Here is a 17,857-nt window from a genome sequence, read left to right as displayed (position 1 = left end):
ACGGGCCGGGGTCTCGGATTGGTCCAGCGGCCGGGACAACACCTGCTCGACTCCTTCATTCAAGTGACACCAGAGCTTCCAGAGATATTTGAGGCACCATCCCTGCCATTGCCGGGCACTCGCGGCGCTGCTAACGGCCTGGTCACATGCTCTCCGGAGAGCTACGGGAGGGCGCTGGGTAACCTCTACCGGAGCCGCGGCCGCGAGGAGGAGGGAAAAGGCGAGCTAGGAGGAAGAGTGGGAGGAGAGGGGAGGAGGAGGGGAGCACAAAGAATCCAGGTCTCCGGGGCGGGAGGTTTGCAGCTAGAACCATGTGTGCCGAGCGGCTGGGCCAGGTCGTCACCCTGGCTTTGGTGTTGGCCACCTTCGACCCGGCACGGGGGACCGACGCCACCAACCCGCCCGAGGGACCCCAAGAGAGGGGCTCCCAGCAGAAAGGCCGCCTGTCCCTGCAAAACACAGGTAAGTGCGTGCGCCCGGTGAAGGGGAGCTGCGGGGAGACACCCGGGGCACCCACGCAGCTCGTTCCGCGCGTTTCTCCGGGGACCTGGGCGCCTACTCAGGGTCGCGCAAACTCTTGGGTGCCTGCGGGACGTGCAAAGCTGAGCGCGAGGCGAGGCGAGGTCTGCGCCAAGGCTCCGCGCGCCCGGAATCCGCACGTGCTGGCGGGGTGATGAAATGGCTGGGGCACGACTTGTTGCTGTCCTCCCCAGGGTCGAGGGTAAATGAGGCTGCGCCTGACGCGGCCAGTGCCGGCTCGGGAGTCCGAGGTCCGGCGCAAAGCGCCCAGCTCCATCCTGGCTCCCCAGCTAGAGGCGAGGGGGTCCCGACTGCGCCCAGCCCGGGGAGGATTCCTTTCCCTACCAGCCCGGCCGCGGCAGGACCCCCTGTCTCCCTCCCCAAATGAGATGCCCCACATCCGAAAACTTCGTGGCCCAGACTAATTACATTGCGAACTTTCCCGGGGGGGAGGTGGGGTACGTTGCTTCAGGAAAACCGAGAGTGAGGTGGAGGCGGGGTGGCGCACAGCGTACCTTCGCGGTGCTCTACGGTCCCCGGCTTCAGCGCAGGTCTGGAAGCAAAGCTATGGTGACACGACCCTAACCGCGAGCCGCCACAGCTCCACCGGTTCTCTGCTAACGCGCAAGCTGCGGAGCCGAGCCAGGCGTGCATGGCACGGGACTGGCCCCTTTCCCAGCACCACGGAGAGAAAGAAAATCTGCCTACGACTCCTTTACTCTATACTGTGCCCCCCTTTATTTCGGGGGCCTGCGAACCCGGTGGCGACAAGCGTGCGCTCCCTGCACGAGCAAGAATGCATGAGTGCCCATTAGGGACGCCCCAAGTAAGTGAAACGCTGCCCTGCGCGCTCCTGCCTGGCGCGCCGGGGCCGCGCGTGGGATCCTCCCCCGAGCTCCCACCTCCTTATGCGGGTGCCAGCACCTCCCGGCCCGCGCCCAGCTCATCCTAGGACAGACCCTCGCCCACCCTTCCCCCCTCTCCAGCGCTTTCCCAGAGAATTGAACGCGATTCTCAATAGTCGGTGACCCTCAACAAATACACGCCCCTCATTCTCTCGGTAGATTTAATCTCAATGCGGATTATCGCCTCCGAACCCGCCCTTCTTCCAAAATATACTTTTCTGATGTAATTTTGTGGTTGGTTTAAATCAGGGGGTTGGGGAGGGGGAGGGAGAGAAGAGAGACTTTGCACATGGCAGCCTGACAGTTAACTCCCAGAGTCTGTCCTTTCAGAGAGACGAATTAGGGTCACATTCTGCTGAAGGAGGGCGGCTAACTCCCTGGTCTCAGGACTTCGAAGAGATTGAGTGCGAGCTCACAAGTATCTCGATTTACAAGGAGCCTCCAACTGCAATGGTTGCATTTCTGAAGGCTAGACCCATCTGATTGGACTCCTGAGCCTGCTGGGAAACCACAGCTTCTAGAGCCTGGTCTTTATAATGTGGATGGTTTGGAGAAGCTGCCTTAATAGGAATTTTGTTTTGATTTTTAGGTGTTGAATCATAAAACTGAAATGAAACTGCTTTCTGGATGCTCTCATTTAGGGGTCAGGAAGGAAATGGCTGTGATTTAATAGCAGCTGCTTTAAGATCTAAGTAGAAAGTGGGTATTTCATTGATGAAGTACATAGGGTAGAGCAAACTGACCAACTAGAATCTTGTGTGAGTGAGTTTAAAAAGCCGAAATATGTGCTACACTCAAATTAAGTTTTCACACAAATACCTTAATAAGATGCGAAGGATGGAAAATTGAATGCTCAGAACTAACTTCTGGTTGTGACTTTTATAATGTAGATTTGGCAAGTGCTTTACAAATATTTACAACTACTGATTACTTTTATACATAGATTAAATGATGAAATTTTCTTTCCCTAGCATTTAAGATCCTGAAATAGTCTTTTCTAAATTTTTCCCTAATTACTCTTTCAGTCCTTACTAAAAGTTTTATTCCAACTACCCCCTCTGCATCCCCCAGCATGGCTGATAATTTTGTATATATTTGTATGTCATTCTCATTTTAGCAGAAATCCAGCACTGTTTGGTCAACGCTGGCGATGTGGGGTGTGGCGTGTTTGAATGTTTCGAGAACAACTCTTGTGAGATTCGGGGCTTACATGGAATTTGCATGACTTTTCTGCACAACGCTGGAAAATTTGATGCCCAGGTAAAAACCGTGTAACACTCGAAAAACGTTTGGTGCCGCGCACTTGAAATGTTCATGGCCCAGACTAATTACATTGCGAACTTAGTCGCAATGGCACCTTAGCTGATCTTCAAGGTGTGTTTCAGCGCTTGCAACAGACATCCCAGAGGTGCCTTAAAGCCCTTGTCTCCCAGATCCACAGCAGGGGTTCTGCCCTCTGGAGCAGCCATGTAGGCCAAATCCTTCTACACGCTTAGTAAGCTGTGTGCCCGCATGCAAAGTGGAGTAGAGACTGAGTTGAATAATTGTCTGAGGAGGCTGAGCACAGAAGACAAAATTCATAACAAGTAATAAACGCCTTCTGAAGAGGACCCATGACACCTGGCTAGAACCCCAACCCCAAGGCCCATCAAGTTAGAACAGAAGGTGGAGGGGGGAGGATAGGGACTCCAATTATACATTCCAAAAGTTATTCACGGAAGAATAAGTGAAACACAAAATTCATAGACATTCATCAGCCCTAGTGGGTGGGTAAGCAGGCAATGCGAATAGGTCAGGACCCCCAGAAGGGCAGATTTTATTCCCTCCTAAGCAGCAAGCCCTCCTCTCCCAACCTGAAAAATTAAAACCCTGAATAAGCTTTGCTCTATATAATAAATATAGGCAAGGCCTGACCCACTTTGGTTCTCCCAGGGTCCCAAGGGTAAAGCCGAGTTGCTGCTTGGGGCAGGCTAAGAACCCAACAAGCAATGTTAGGGCTGCAGCGAGGACCATCCAGATACATTTCAGGTGATCTGGGGCCTTCAGCTCACATTCTCCATGTACTTCACAGCCCAGCTATGCCCTTGAAAAGTGACCTCTCATTCCATCTCCTAAACTTCCTCCTCTCCCATTTCCTTGGAGAGCAATGACAACACTTGGATGAGGCCAACAGTTTAGGTGTGATTTATGAACACCACCAGTCACCGACTACTGACATCCTGTAGGGAGCCTGCTAAAGCGATGCATGGGAACCAGAAAGTGACGCGACAGGGCTGGCAGCCCACACCATAGAGGATGTGGGGTGGCAGGAGGGGAAACACAAACCAGGGAAGGAAAGAGTTAGAATGTTTGAACTTGAGACTCCCTAATAAAGCATCCCCTCTGGATTAACTGGAATTAGGAAATCCGGAGGAAAGATGTGTATTTAAGGGCAATCCCACAGGATGTCAGGGAAGAATACCAAGACCAGATTGCTGCAGCCCGCACATAAATTAATCTTCCTTTTCTTTTTCCACCAACAGGAGTAAGATCTCAAGTTAGAAGCATCCCTTTCAAGTCAATTCTCAGCATGTAATTTCTTAATGAACCGGCACACCCTACCCTCCATCCTATTTGGCTCCTACTGGAGAGTTGGAGGAAAGGAGCCGGGGGAGGTGGGTTTTGGTGATTAGACACTATAGGTAGACAGTTCCATTGCTTCTAAAGGAGAAAAGCAATGTGCCAGGGGCCTTCCCACTTTAACCTAAACCCATTACTTTCTCAACTCAGTAACTTTGTCTAAAACATAGAGGGTGACCCTGCAACAACAGCTTGTTTCTATAGCAATGGGTGGTGTGGGATGTCTGGGTAGGTATCCCACACTGCCTCGGCCAAGTCAGGCCGATAAGGGAGCTAACTGGCTAAGGCTGGCCTCCACACCCCCAACAGCTGTCTCCTTTCTAGGATAAGACAATCTAAGGGGGTTGCCAGGAAAGAGGTCTGTGGGCCAGATGTATGCAGGGAGCATGGGGGAGGGGCTGTCCATGGGGCAGTTCAGACTCCAGGCCTGCCAGGCAAAATGCCAGGAGGGCTTTCTAGAGGCGATAATCTTAACAGTTTAAAGGAATCAATTCCTGTCAAAAAAGGAAAAGAATGCTCCTTCTTAAGGGACAGGAGGAGAGGAGACAGCAGGGGCCTGGGTGGTGGGAGGCAGTTAGCAGCCCATCTTGACTCACTTGTGGGACAGAAGGAAGAAGGAAAGGTGTGAGTGAGCTCCAGGAAAGCATGCACCTTCCACTGGGGGTTGGAGGGGGTGGACTTACCAGGACCCACCAAGGAGGTGGGGATTTGGACCTGGCAAGATTAACCCTCATGTTCCCAAAAAGTTGTCTCCCAATAGCCTACACTAGGCTGCCTTGAGGACAGACAACCAAGGGAGCTCCCTGAGGAGGGGGAACTAGAACAGCTGGGGAGGAGAGAGGCCAGTGAGCCCCTTACTGAAGTAACATCCCTTTTGACAGAATGCTGGAGGTACCACGTCAGCCTGGCATCAGCCTCCAGGAACCTCCTGATGTCCCATCAGCCTGTCACCGAAAGGATATCAGTTGGGGGCAGGGTCTTGAGGTTCAGCTGTCAAAAAAATCGTGTGCAAGGCCTGGTAGGGGGAATGTCTAAATGTTGTAACCAGGTCTCATCTCTTCTGCCCCTCTCTCCCTTCCCTGTTCTCAGGGCAAGTCATTCATCAAAGACGCCTTGAAGTGCAAGGCCCATGCTCTGCGCCACAGATTCGGCTGCATTAGCCGGAAGTGCCCGGCCATTAAGGAAATGGTGTTCCAGCTACAGAGGGAATGCTACCTCAAACATGACTTGTGCTCCGCCGCCCAGGAGAACACACGAGTGATGGTGGAGATGATTCACTTCAAGGACTTACTGCTGCAGGAGTGAGTGTGTCCCCTGGGGAACCCAGGGAGGAGGGAGGCCCCCTGGACTTGGAAGAGAATCTTATTCGATCTTGTTTTAGAAGCTGAACTTTCCTGTCAGTTGGAGAGGTGGCAGTTGGCCTCAGTAGGTTGCACTGACTTCCCCCGGGAGTCCCTTTCCTGCTGACCTTCAGGAAAATCCCAAGCCATATCCACTATAGGTTGCAAAAATCATAAGCAGTTGAAGCAGGAAAACTCAGCCAAGCACCCAAAAGTTCTGTGGGTATTCAAGTAGCTGTGTAGATGCCCCCATAGACAGCCGAGAGTGAATAACACTTGCTTCTCCCCCTGCCAGTGATTGGGCTTGGTGCTCTAGAGGAATTTCTCACTTACACCTCACAGCCACCCTGTGAACTAGGTACTGTGCTCATCCACATTTCACAGAGGAGAAAACTGAGATTCAGTGCAGTGAAGGTCACACAGTGCAGGACAAGCAAAGTCAGCATAGCAGCCAGGCTGCCCAGCCCCACCACCTCCCCTCTGACATGCTGAATGCTAAAAGCAACAGCTGTGTTTCCTGCCTCCATAAGCACTTCTCTCCTTTAGAAGTTCCAGTTCACCTTCACTAACACATCCAAACCTCCCAGAGAAAATGCAAAACAAGTGTCAAAAACTTGAATCAACTAAATACTTTTCAGCCAAAATGAGAAAATAGAAATTTGTTTATTTGAACACATGTAATTCAGTAATAAACCCAGGATATCTCATTCTTTTAAAAACACCCTGTCTAGAGGACCCTAAGTTTTACAGGGTGCTAAATAAAACCTGTCATTGCACAGCTATTCCTAACATGAAGCATGGCTGATCACCCAGAAGGTGATGATGGTTCCTTCCTCAGAAATCCAGGCCAGAGAGCAAGCCCCCAGCTAAGAAGCCCAGCACAGGTCCTTGCTGGCTTGATGCCACCGTTGGTCTGCGCCCAGTGACTCATGGGGCGAAATCAGTACAGTTTGATGAACTCTTGCTCCTCAGTGTGTACCATGCCCTTCCCCCAGCGGTGTCACTAAACAGGCTGTTCCCCACTCCACCCATTACATTTAGATCATGGAGGACAGCCCCCATCATCACCTGTCACTTTCCATTTGGTTAGGAGGTTCTAGGTCTCTTGAATCACCTCCGGTGTGAAGTTACAATTATAAGCTTCACCATGAATCCCCAAAGGCAGCTCTTGCCAAGGGCAAAACAATGTTGTTTTTTCCTTGAGTTACACTAATGCCTCAAAAATATTTTTTGATTTTTCCGAATGCTAGAACAAAGCCACGATAACTGCAATCATTTTCTGAGTGGGCCAGGCCCATGCCCAGGGGCTTTCTCTGGGTAATCTCAAGTATTTCCCAACAATGCTACAAGATAGAAATTACTATCCCCACATAATAGAGGAGAAATGTGAAGCAAAGAGGTTAAAGATCTTGCTCTGAGGTTTGAGTCCTTCTTTCCAACTTGGAATTGGTGTTAACAATGACTAAAACCAGTTGGCAAGCACAGATGTCAAACCCCCTCACTCCTGACCTGTTCTCTTCTCACTAGGCCTGCTGAAGGCCCATTGGCCACTAAATATGGTGGTTTGGGTGGGGGCAGCGGGGCGGGCTCAGAGTAACAGAGTGGATCTTTTCCTCAACCGTGTCCCCATTTTACAAGGAGAGGTCTGTGGAACTCCCTTCAGGGAGCCCCTGGACAGGCAAGCAGCCCAAGGAGAAACTCATGAAGTTCACTTGCCCACACTCAAGCCAGCCCTTAGACCTGGATTGTTGGCCTCAAGAGTGGGTGATGGGATGCTAGTTTATAAGTCTATGCTACATTCTTAGAGCACAAGAAGTCCTTGTCTATTGGAAGAAAAGTCTTCTTTGTAGAAACTGAAAGCTTCCAAGCTTTTCCAGATCCCTGGAATTTAAGAGAGTAAAGCTCTGGGCTTTCTGGTGTCTCTTCCATGGAAATGTAGCCATGGGGCCTTTACTTCCAAAGGGCTCTTTGAATCATTTACAAAGAAAGACAAGAAAATTAGAACCAAATTTACTATTCCTTTTAGAAAGTAAGAAGTCACGGGCGCCCCAGAATCCTTCAACCCAATCCCCATCCAACCACAAAATCTCACATTCAGTTCAAGTGGCTTCCTTCAAGATTTCCACTCCCTTCAGCTCCCCTCACCCCTTCCCACCCTACTTATCCCTATCAGCCACCTCGGCCACCACACACCCGTCACTGGCAGTCTTCAGGCTTTTGGAGCCTCCTGGCACATCCCCCTCCAAGTATTTTTAAAAATCCTTTTGCCCTGCTGACACCCAGTTGAGAGAGCTGGGCTTTGTCATTAGACACCAGCTGAGCCAGCAGCCTGAGAAGGCAGCGCGCCAGCTCAAAACATGGCTTTGATGAACACACACCCCTCCCCACAGTTCACAGCTTTCTCTAAGGGCAAGAGATAGTGGGCACCAGTCCAGCTCCAGGACCCGCCGTGAGGTTCGGAGAGCTCATCTGCAGGCAGAACGCCCTGGCAAAGGAGGCCAAGAGGCAATTCGTATAGTCCCAAGAGAACCCTCTCCTTACTCTGGCAAATGAAACGTGTAGAAGAGCATCAGTCTAGTGTCCCCAAGATAGACAGATACTCAGCCCTCGCAATTTGCTTATCTAGCCTCAGATGAGTGCCAGGAACGATCTGGTGCTAACCTTGATTATGCTGTAGCAGACAGACTCTGTGCACTTAAGCTCCCTGAGGCCGGCATTTGTAGTTCTCCAACAGTGGAAGGAAACCAACATGCATGGAGCCTTGCCCTGTGCTGCCTCGTGCCCTCATCTCATAGCCCAAGAAGTCTTCCCACTGTCCTTGTCACTGTTGGGACCTGCCTGTCAGCCCTGCAGACTCTGACTCCAGTGACACCAAGTAGGCCTTAAAGGGCAGCTTGATCTCTACAGCCAAAACATCCCTCTTCTCCCCTCTCTGCCCAGCCCAGGCCTTCCCAGCCCAGAAGTTTCCAAAGGCCAACTTCTCCCCATTTGTCTCCACTTTTACACCATGAAATCAGGACAGTTCACTCAATTACAACTTGGGGACTAATTCATAAAAATGGCAGATCACAGATATTAAAACACTATCCACTCTTCCTCTATAGTAACTGCCAGCTTGCAGAGAAGAGATTAAATGGCTGTAATGCAGCCAGTCAGGTGGTCCAGAGGGGAAAAGTGTCAGAGGAAAAAAAAAAAGTCCTGCTGTTTCTTAAAAATGATCTCACATGGCAGCGTGAATCTCTGCTCAAGGTGATGGGCCAGAGCTGTGATGCTCATGGTCAGATGTACCCATAAACTTTGCTAGCCAAGGACTGCTTAAAAATGCTGGCTAGCCACATGAAATCTTGCAGACACCCCCCAACCAGGGGCTTTTTAGCAGTCAGTGGATGTAAGAAAGGCTCAGTGAGTGGCCATGAAGGCCACTGCAGGAAACACTTGTACCATGTGGCTCCATAAATATAAAAAGCAGGCCCACTGCACCCACCAGATACACTTTCATCTCTCACTCTCATGGGGAAAGTTGACATGATATAGCCATTCCTCCCTCCTCTAGCACCTTCCCTGAAGAACCACCCAGGACAGCTGGAATGGCCTAGGCAGCTGGCTCTCCTCCCAAACCCTTGCTGCCAGCCCTCACCCCCAGGGCTGGGAAAACAGGTTGGAAGAACAGAGATGCTCAGTTAGTCACTCCTCCACTGCAAAAAACTAAAGCACTCCATGGGAAAGCCCAGGGAGCCTGGCCTCCCCCGAAACTTTGCCTATGCCAGACTCCTGTGGGTCCAGAGGCTTCCAGTAACTTCCAAAAGTATCAGCCTAAACTTGGGGCAGCACAGACAGGGCAAATGAATGCTTGGGCACCTCCCTCAGAGGAGGCTCACCTGGTGCAGGTGGTAAAGCCTGCTGGCCCCCCTGAGGCCACACTGGGGCTCCCAGAAACAAGTCTGGAGCCCTCTCCTAATCATCTCTGGCTCCTTGGTATTGAACACTGCCCCCAAGACTCATCTCCACTCTAACTAATATCCACCTAGTTGGCATACCCAAAACATGTCCTAAATATGTCTCTCCTGTGCTCCTGTCATTATTCACATAGCTGCTTGCCTGGAATTCTCCCCAAGCTTCTTAGAGCTTCTTCCTTTCAGCAGCCCTAGTTTGACCCTCCGCCCCTGTGAACTGTCACTGGCTTCTTTTCCTGCGGCAAACTCTATCCCCAGCCTCAAGCTCCAGTGCCTGGCATGGAACCTAGCATGTAATGACCACCCAGTAAATGTAGGTTGAGGTCAGTGCACCATAGAATCTGGGGGGAGATCTGAAACAACTCCAGATAGGTCTTGCCCCAAGCCAACCCAAGTCAAGCACTGGCCTGTCTCTCTTCACTGGTGTCCTCATTGCACACTGCGGCCCATGCAGGGCTCAGTCCATCCTCCGTCTCTCTCCACTCTCCATCTCTAGACCCTACGTGGACCTGGTGAATCTGTTGCTGACCTGCGGAGAAGACGTGAAGGAGGCCATCACACACAGCGTTCAGGCACAGTGTGAACAGAACTGGGGAAGCCTGTGCTCCATCTTGAGCTTCTGTACCTCAGCCATGCAGAGGCCCCCCACGGCACCCCCCGAACGCCAGCTCCCAGGGGACAGAGCCAAGCTCTCCAGACTCCATCACAGGGAAGCAGGTCATCACCTCCCAGAGTCCAGCAGTCGGGAGATCAGCCGAGGTGCCAAGGGTGAGCGAGGGAGCAAGAGTCACCCAAATGCCCATGTGCACTCCCGGGGCAGAGCTGCTGGCCATCGGGCCCAGGGAACTTCTGGAAGCAGTGAGTGGGAGGATGAACAGTCTGAATATTCTGATATCCGGAGGTGAAACCAAAGGCCTGGCCAGGAAATCTTTCCTCCATGCCATCCATTTTCTTCTCTATGGACATTCCAAAACATTTGCCATTTAAGAGGGGGGATGTCACACGCAGGATTTGGTGGGGATTGCGGACTTGATGAAGGTGTATGTTAGCAGTATGAATAGGGGAGGCGGAGGCTCCCTTGGCAGCGGGCGAAATCTTGGTTGTGCCCGGCTGGTCCGCGTTTGTACCTGCCCAGGCGAGTGCGCCACGTGTCCTCCTCGAAACTTTGTCTTTTTCCCATCCGTGGGGCTGCTGGGCTGCGGTCTGCGGTTTACTCTGCTGTGGAAGAGGTAGACGGGAGGGGCAGGGGTAAGCAGGCCCACTCACCCAGACCACGCACTTGGTGCTGGGCCCTGCCCCCCAAAGCTTCCAGGGCTGTCTTGGAGCAGGGCAGCTGGACCGCATCCAGCTGGTTGCAGGAGCCAATGTGAAAATCTCGCTGGGAATCAGAAGGGTGGAGAGGAGGCAGGGACCGTGTGGGTGCTGTTACCAAACCGAAATTCAGTTTCTTGCCTGGGACCTTGATGTTCGGAGAGACTTGGGGTGGGCAGGGGGAGGGTTCTAAGTGTAATTTCTGAGCCAGTGTTCTGTCTGGGGGACGCTGTCCACTGTCCGAGGAAGTGGCCCCATGTGTTTGTATTTTAACCACTGCTTCAAATCTCTATTTCACTTTTTTATTTATCCAATTACATCTACATATCTGTCGTCTAAATAAATGGCTTTCAAACAAAGCAACTGGGTCATTAAAACCAGCTCAAAGTGGGGGCGGGGGGGAGCAGCCTATCTTTTTGGGACTGATTTTTTTTAAGTGCTATTTTAAAAGGAATCAGAGAGCAACAACGCTGTGTAGCTGATTGCCTAGTGTGGGGTTTTCGCCACTTAGGGCAAACCCTAAGCCTGGAGGACCTGGCACGTAGGAGGAGCTCAGTTAACAGATTTCCCTTAGCAACACCTATCTCACCTCGCCCCTCAGCCTCTCTGGATAAAACACCATGTGCTGGATTCCGTGAGGCCAAGGGGGACACTTGGCTCCTCCATGCTAGCAAATGGAAAAGGGGAGAAGGAAATGAAGAGCATCAGTCATCTCCATCTGGAAGTACCAACATTTAACATAAATGGAGGAGACATCGCTAAGGAACAGGATTTTCCAGGACCAGACTGGAAATTTAGCCATGAGCAAAGGAATCAAAGTAGACAAAAGAATGACAGGAGAGACAGAACCGAAAATACAAGGAGAGGAAGGGAGGATAACAGAAGAGTCAGGGACGGGTTTCCTAAGGTTGTTTCAGAGGCTCGTTGGCTCGGGCCCTTTCTTTCCAAATAGGCACACAGAGTCAAGTTTTCCCCATCTTGTCGCTAGTGCTCAAGAGGAGCCTGGTATTGCAAGGAGTGATGGGTGTTCTGGGCCAGCTCCTTCTAGAAAGGAGATTTTCTGTAAAAGCCCAGGTAGTGGATATGCTATTTCAGTCACCACTGCTCTACTCTGCCACTGCGGCCCAAAAGCAGGCACGCGAAGACAACACCTAACCAATAGGCTTGTCTCCACTCCAATGAAATTGTATTTAACAGGCACCCAAGTGGCTTCGGCTGTGGGGCCTGAGTCTGCAGGCCCCTGTGCTGGATAGCGGGCAAACACACCTTCATCCTCCAATTATATACTCGCCCACAAAGCAAACTGAGGCCAGAGACCAAGAAGCTACGTCCATCTATTCTGTTACCCCAAACATAGTTACTATTTATATACCCCAAATCCAGTCTCATTGCTGCCAGGACAGGGTGCCCAAGGGCCATCTCCCCAGTCTTTCAAGATCCCATGTGGGAAATAAATCATTTGGGTGTTGGAGGGGGATGACAAAGTGCCAGGAGATGAACCTAGAAAGAGCTGGAGCTGCAGCGAGCAAAGATGAAGCACTTCAATCCAGTCCTGCCCTCAGGGGGAGGAGGACACGTATGTCAGGCTCTGCCATGGCAACCAAATGTAAACTATGGCTGTCTCATGCCATGGGCCACTGCAACACCCTGGCTCCTTCCTTGTATCACTCAAGCTGAAGCAATAACCTTCTGAGGTCAGCAGTTCACTTGTTCCAGCTCCTGGGTCGGCTATGTGGGACCCCTCGTTTCTCTCTTTTCCTTGGTGTAAATATCTCATGTATTTGCCTACGGGTGCCCCATGTGCTGCTTCTATTGTAAATAGCTATCATTTGTATTTATTATCTCAGTGTTCTCCCCCAAGGCATAAAATCTGAATCCCTGCTCTGGTCTCTGTTGTATATTTTTCATAACCCCCACCCCTGATTCACTTCGCAAAAGTCAGGTAGCTATGGTTTCATTCTGATTCCTGGTATTTTGAAGCACAATGTAGCATTTACTGCTAATGTTCTTTTGTTCAAAATGGAGGGAAGTCCAAATTCCTGTCAATGTTGACAGGGCATTTGAGCCATCTCAACCGTAGGCATCGTAGTCCTTAAAAATAGGCCCTCAGCTGGGGCTTCAGGCTTCCTACAAATTTACTCACGAGCCTTCCTTTGAGGAAGGATGTGGATTTCCAAATAAAGATATGAAGTTTATTTTGAGCTTTGCATCTTAAGATGATCTGAACACCTCTCCTTTGTATCAATAAATAGCCCTATTATTCTGAAAGGAGAGGACTGAGGAAAGTAAAACGCTAACACCCAAAACTAAATAAATAGAAAATACTGGCCCAGAACTGTAGTCATTTTTTCACACACCGCACACTCCACACACACACACAGAAGGAGAGAGATTCAAACTTGAACAAAGTTAGTCTTTACTAGAACAACATGGAGAAATGATGCTTTCCTAGGAAGAACCACCTCAGTCCCAAGTGAGCCAGCTAAATCAGAATATCTGTTTCTACCATGGCTTTAGGCCATGGGGCCTGTGCACTGTTACCCCGTGTTATTTTCCTCCAAGCATTAATAAAGGTTTTAAAGAAATAACTTCCACCTAAGCAGCATTATTGTTGAAGAGGACATTGGACATCCAGTGCCAAGCAGGATGACTATGAGCAAGAGGGTGCTCACCAGATTTCAGGGAAGAAGCCAGTAAGGAAGAGCACCTTGGGTTGTTTCTCCCTCAGAGGGACTCTGTCCAAAACCCTGCCTGAGTCACCCCAAACAGAAGGAAGTATGGACTCCAAGCAGCCAGCCGTGGCCATAAGAGTCGTCCATACTGCTTTCTCTGTGCTCACCTTTGACCCTCCGTGTGGCCGCCCTTCTTTCAGGCTGAGCCGTGGCAGATGCCACCAGTACAACAGCTCAGCTCGCCTACAGCAAAACAGTAGGAGTCCCACTTAACAGCAGTTGCCACCACCGTTGGTGTTCCTACTGTGTGCCAGGCACAGCACTGGGCATAATGCACACATGATTTCACCCTGACTACATCCCACAAGGAGCAGGGATTATCTTCATTTCACAGGTAAGGAAACCTGTGACACCTTTCAAACCAACTGGCTGGCAAGCCGGGGACTTCTAAACGCAAACGGGCTCTGTAACTCGAAGCCCCACAAGCTCTTCCCCTACTTCAGGCCTAGATTCTCCACATTTGATTTATTTTTAATTTAAACCAATCCGTATTATTCCCATCTTACACGATGCTTAGAGAAAGAATAATTATACTCTTATATTTATAGCACCAGGCCTCCGAGGAGTTTTGCTTGAGAATGGAAAGGAAAATTGATGCTCTCACCTTTCCTCTTTGCAAAGACTCAAATTTTGGTTCAGACCAGGAAGAGCAGGAGAATCATGGAAGCTTGGCACTTTTCTTTGCAAGCCGATCATTTTTGTAAAAGCTTCTACTCCACTGCCACCCAGGAAAGTATTCAGGAAGTCACTCCAGTTTTGTGAACACACAGATAGAGACATTTTCACCAAAACCACCCCATCACCAGGCCAATCTGAGAAGTGAGGCTCTGCTGAAATCTTTACCACCATCTTCATCCTCATGGTAATGGTTGCAGATCCGTGTGGATCTATTATGTAATCCCATGCACCACCTGACACTTTACAAATGTTATTTCTGAACTCTATTTTATACATGAAGAAAGCAAGGCCCCAAAGCATCTTGGCATGGCTGGCCTACTCTAAGGGTGGCATGCAAACCACCCCAAGGCTCACCCTGCTCTGTCTTACTGGCCACCTCCCACCCCAGGTATGAAAACAAAGGCTAAATTCACCCAAGATCAGAAACACAGATGCCGCCCCCCTGCCATTGGCTGCTCCAAGCCACCAGGATTGGGAATTCTTAGACTGTGGGAGGAAGAAGGCAGAAGGCCTTCCAAATATGCTGGTATTTAAGCAAAGTTTCCAAAGGAAGCTGGAGCTGCACGCCCCGAAATCTGGAGACAAAAATCTGAATTTCTCCTAAAGTCAACAAGAAAGAAAAGCCCCCTGCTGAGGAGAGAAGCCTTGGCCCGAGATCGGGCTTCATGTGAAATTATTTTTTGTGGGTGGAGAAGAGAAGAAAAGATCAATAGAAGCCCTGGGCTAGGAGTCATGCCTCGCTGCTTGCATAAGCAGTTTAGGTTTTTATCACTCCCCAAAAGGAGCACACATACCAAAAGTCACTCTCCAGAGAGAGCAAGGGAAAAGTCACAAAGTCAATTTCAGTTTACGCATGAAATGGGTTCCCCACCAGGATGAACCCAACCTCATGCCACTGCGAGGGTGTGCACACCTACCCCCCATTTAGCATCGGTCTTGGGAGAGTTAAAACTTCGAAGAGGCCAGAAAAGCTCCAAGCAATTCTCAGAGGCAGGAGAGTCGCTCACAAGGTGCAAAGAAGGATCCCAGGACTCCACTTCACCACAATTTCTGGGACTTGTTGCTGTTCTTAAAGCTGGGGGGAGCGCCTGTGTAATGAGGTGGTGGCCCGCTAGAGAGGATGGAGACCACCTGTCTGAACTGAGGACGCCAAGGCAGGGCTCCATATAAGGGAAGTACCATACCCTGGAAATCTGACTTAGGTGTTTATTACTGTTCATCAACTAACCCCAAACAGCAAACTGAAACCTCATTTTATTTTACTCACAATTTTGTGGGTCTGAAAATTTAGGAAGGGCTCAGTTGGGTGGATGATCTCTCCTCTTGGTGTGATGTGGGTGTGGTTGCTGGGAAACCAGGTCTCCTTCTGGGATGGCGCCTTCAACATGGTGCTTCGATGCTCCCGGTGTCTCCCTCTCCCCTCCATCTGTGAGTTTTTATTTTTCTCTCTCTCTCTCCCCACATGACACCTCATCCCACACGGCCTCCCAGGGCATGACTGATTTAGGGTGCTCTCCTTTCTCCCATGGTGACTGTTGTCCCCAAAAGGTTTTATAGCATCTCTTCAATTCTTCAAATCTAAGTAAGGACTTTGAGTTCATCCTTGCTACGATAACAACCCAGGATCTGAACCCTTCAGAGATGGAGTCCATTTTGCATTTTTTGTCTCCCAGCAGCCTGCCATTGACAGTGTGAATGAATGAGTGAATGAAGCTTCCTGTCTAAATGGCTGCCAAATTGTCAAATCAGATGTTTCACTTTAACTTCTGTGTCCTGGAATATATTCTGTGTCCTTGAAAAGAGCACCACTGTAGATTCAGTGAATAGGTGTCAAAATTAAAAGTCACTGGAAAGCCCGTCATTGTGATGTCAGGAGACAAAGACGGGGAGACCAGTCCAGGCACTTATTGATCTTGAACCAGGTAAAACTCTCTCTTTTTTAAATAACAACTGAAAAAGGAAATCAGGGCTGGCCTTGAGATGTTGCCAAATCAGCTAAACTGTCTAAACCAGTTTCCTCAGCTACAAAATAAGGAAACTAACAGCTACCCCACTCTCATACAAGGGATTATGAGAAGATGACTGAAGCTATACAAAAAATCACAATGCACAGGAAATGCTTTGAAGACTGTGAAATGTCCTATTCCTGGTCATTTTGGAAGGCCTCAGCCCAACACCAAGAGCTACCCCTCCTTATCATCTGTCCTGGAAGTTCTCTGAGACAGGAACCATGTCTTTCATGGCCAGGGCCAAGGAGGTGGGTGAGTGGCGCCTGAGCAGGTCTTCCCAGCTGTGGTTCCCAAAGGAACTCTGAGGGGTGAGCTCAGCCAGGCAGTGATGGGCCCATTCTGAGGACAAGAGCCTTCCTGTCCACTCTCCTTGCAAAACTCAAGGCAAATTACTCACAGAGAAGCCAGTTCCTAAACCTCCTTAACAAGAAAGGAAAGCAGAGACTGACAGAGATGAGGGAGGAAAGATATTTGGGGCGAGAGCCCACTGCACTCTGGGCCAAGGTTCCTAAGAGTTTGACATTTGGAAGTGATCTGGCCTGGAGAAGCCAAGGGTTTGGGACAGTGCTCCTTCCAGCTCCCAGGAGCGTCAAGAAGAAGAGAAGGAGGAGGAGGAAAATGACTCAGCTGAAATGAAGAGAAATGTGTTTTAAAAAGCAAAAAGATGAAAGGCACAAAAGAATGCATCAGAGTCCCAGGATGAAGTCCAAATGCCTTCTCAGAGTGAGTGGGGTGAATCTGCAAAAAGCTAGAGAGTTCACTCGGGTTTCTAAACCAAGAATAACACCAAGAAAATGAGGAGAATCTTCTGGGTCTACCAGGTCCCTGGCTCTCGGAACCCTCCCAGGTGCATGAGCCCTGGGGATGGGGGTTTGGAGGGGTGGTGCCCATCTCTGCAGATTGCCCAAAAGTACCTAAGGCACAAAAGCTTCTCCACATTTTTGATTCTGAAAATGCAGTGAGATCTGTAACAGATGAGCTGTGTAGAAAGATGACCCTCAGGTTCATGTTCAACAGGCAGGGGTCTACGGTGGCCTGCCAGAACCCTTCCCTTACCCCATGCCATCCACCGAATGGTCAGGAGAGCAGTGAGGAAAAAGGGGTAGGAGGCTCCCTCGCCACAAGCTGACACAATTCCCATCCCCTCCAATAGCCAAGATCAGATGACCCTGATTGCAAAAGTGTCATTTTGAAGTATTCAGTGGAGAACAGGCACAATAATAAGAAGAGATAAGAGAATAAAAAGAAGCCACTGCCTGACAGCACCACATCTCCCTTCTCTGGGCCAGTCAGTAAGTGTTGAGTTCATGAGAATTTGGTCTCCTCCCCAGCTTGGAAGATCCTGGAAACTCACATTTCCAGAAACGGGGAGGTTGGAAGGAGAGTTGAGCTCAGCATGGCCCAAGAACTGAGATCCTCTAGCCAGGCCATATCAACTCTGTGGGCCTTTAAGAATTCTCCCAGCGTTTGCCCAGAGGGTGCTGTCACTGGGAAAACCCTAACAGGTATTCTCTTGGGGGAAAACCCTAACAGGTATTCTCTTGGGGGGGGATGCAGAACCGGGAGGCCAGGCTGGTGGGGAGCACAGTGAGAGATGCAGAGGAGGATCCCAAGGGGTGGGCTGATCAATCCCACTACTCCATCTCTCCTGAAGCAGAACAGGAAGCACCCCCTCCCCATGTGAGAGAGCTCCCTACTGCTTCCATACAGTAGACAGAAAATTGGAAACAGGAGAATGCCTGGCCCTCCAGAACCTGGGTCATCCCAGCACCTCGGAGAAAGAAGCCATTC

The 17,857-nt window shown here is 50.1% G+C and overlaps 1 protein-coding gene across 1 annotated transcript; it reads left to right on the top strand.

Moving 5' to 3' along the window:
* Window positions 1–311: 311 nt before the first annotated feature.
* On the top strand, window positions 312–10,241 carry STC2 (stanniocalcin 2; the record flags this gene model as incomplete). The annotated part of the gene is made up of 4 exons (XM_084242778.1): window positions 312–462; window positions 2,542–2,684; window positions 5,133–5,344; window positions 9,833–10,241. The coding sequence occupies 4 exons, from the start codon at window positions 312–314 to the stop codon at window positions 10,239–10,241; spliced, it is 915 nt and encodes a 304-aa protein (XP_084098904.1).
* Window positions 10,242–17,857: the final 7,616 nt, after the last annotated feature.

This window comes from Talpa europaea (assembly GCF_964194135.1).
Source record: "Talpa europaea genome assembly, chromosome: 9".
NCBI lineage: Eukaryota > Metazoa > Chordata > Mammalia > Eulipotyphla > Talpidae > Talpa > Talpa europaea.
Note: the sequence above shows the minus strand (reverse complement) of the source record. Positions and strands in the feature narration are given on the sequence as shown.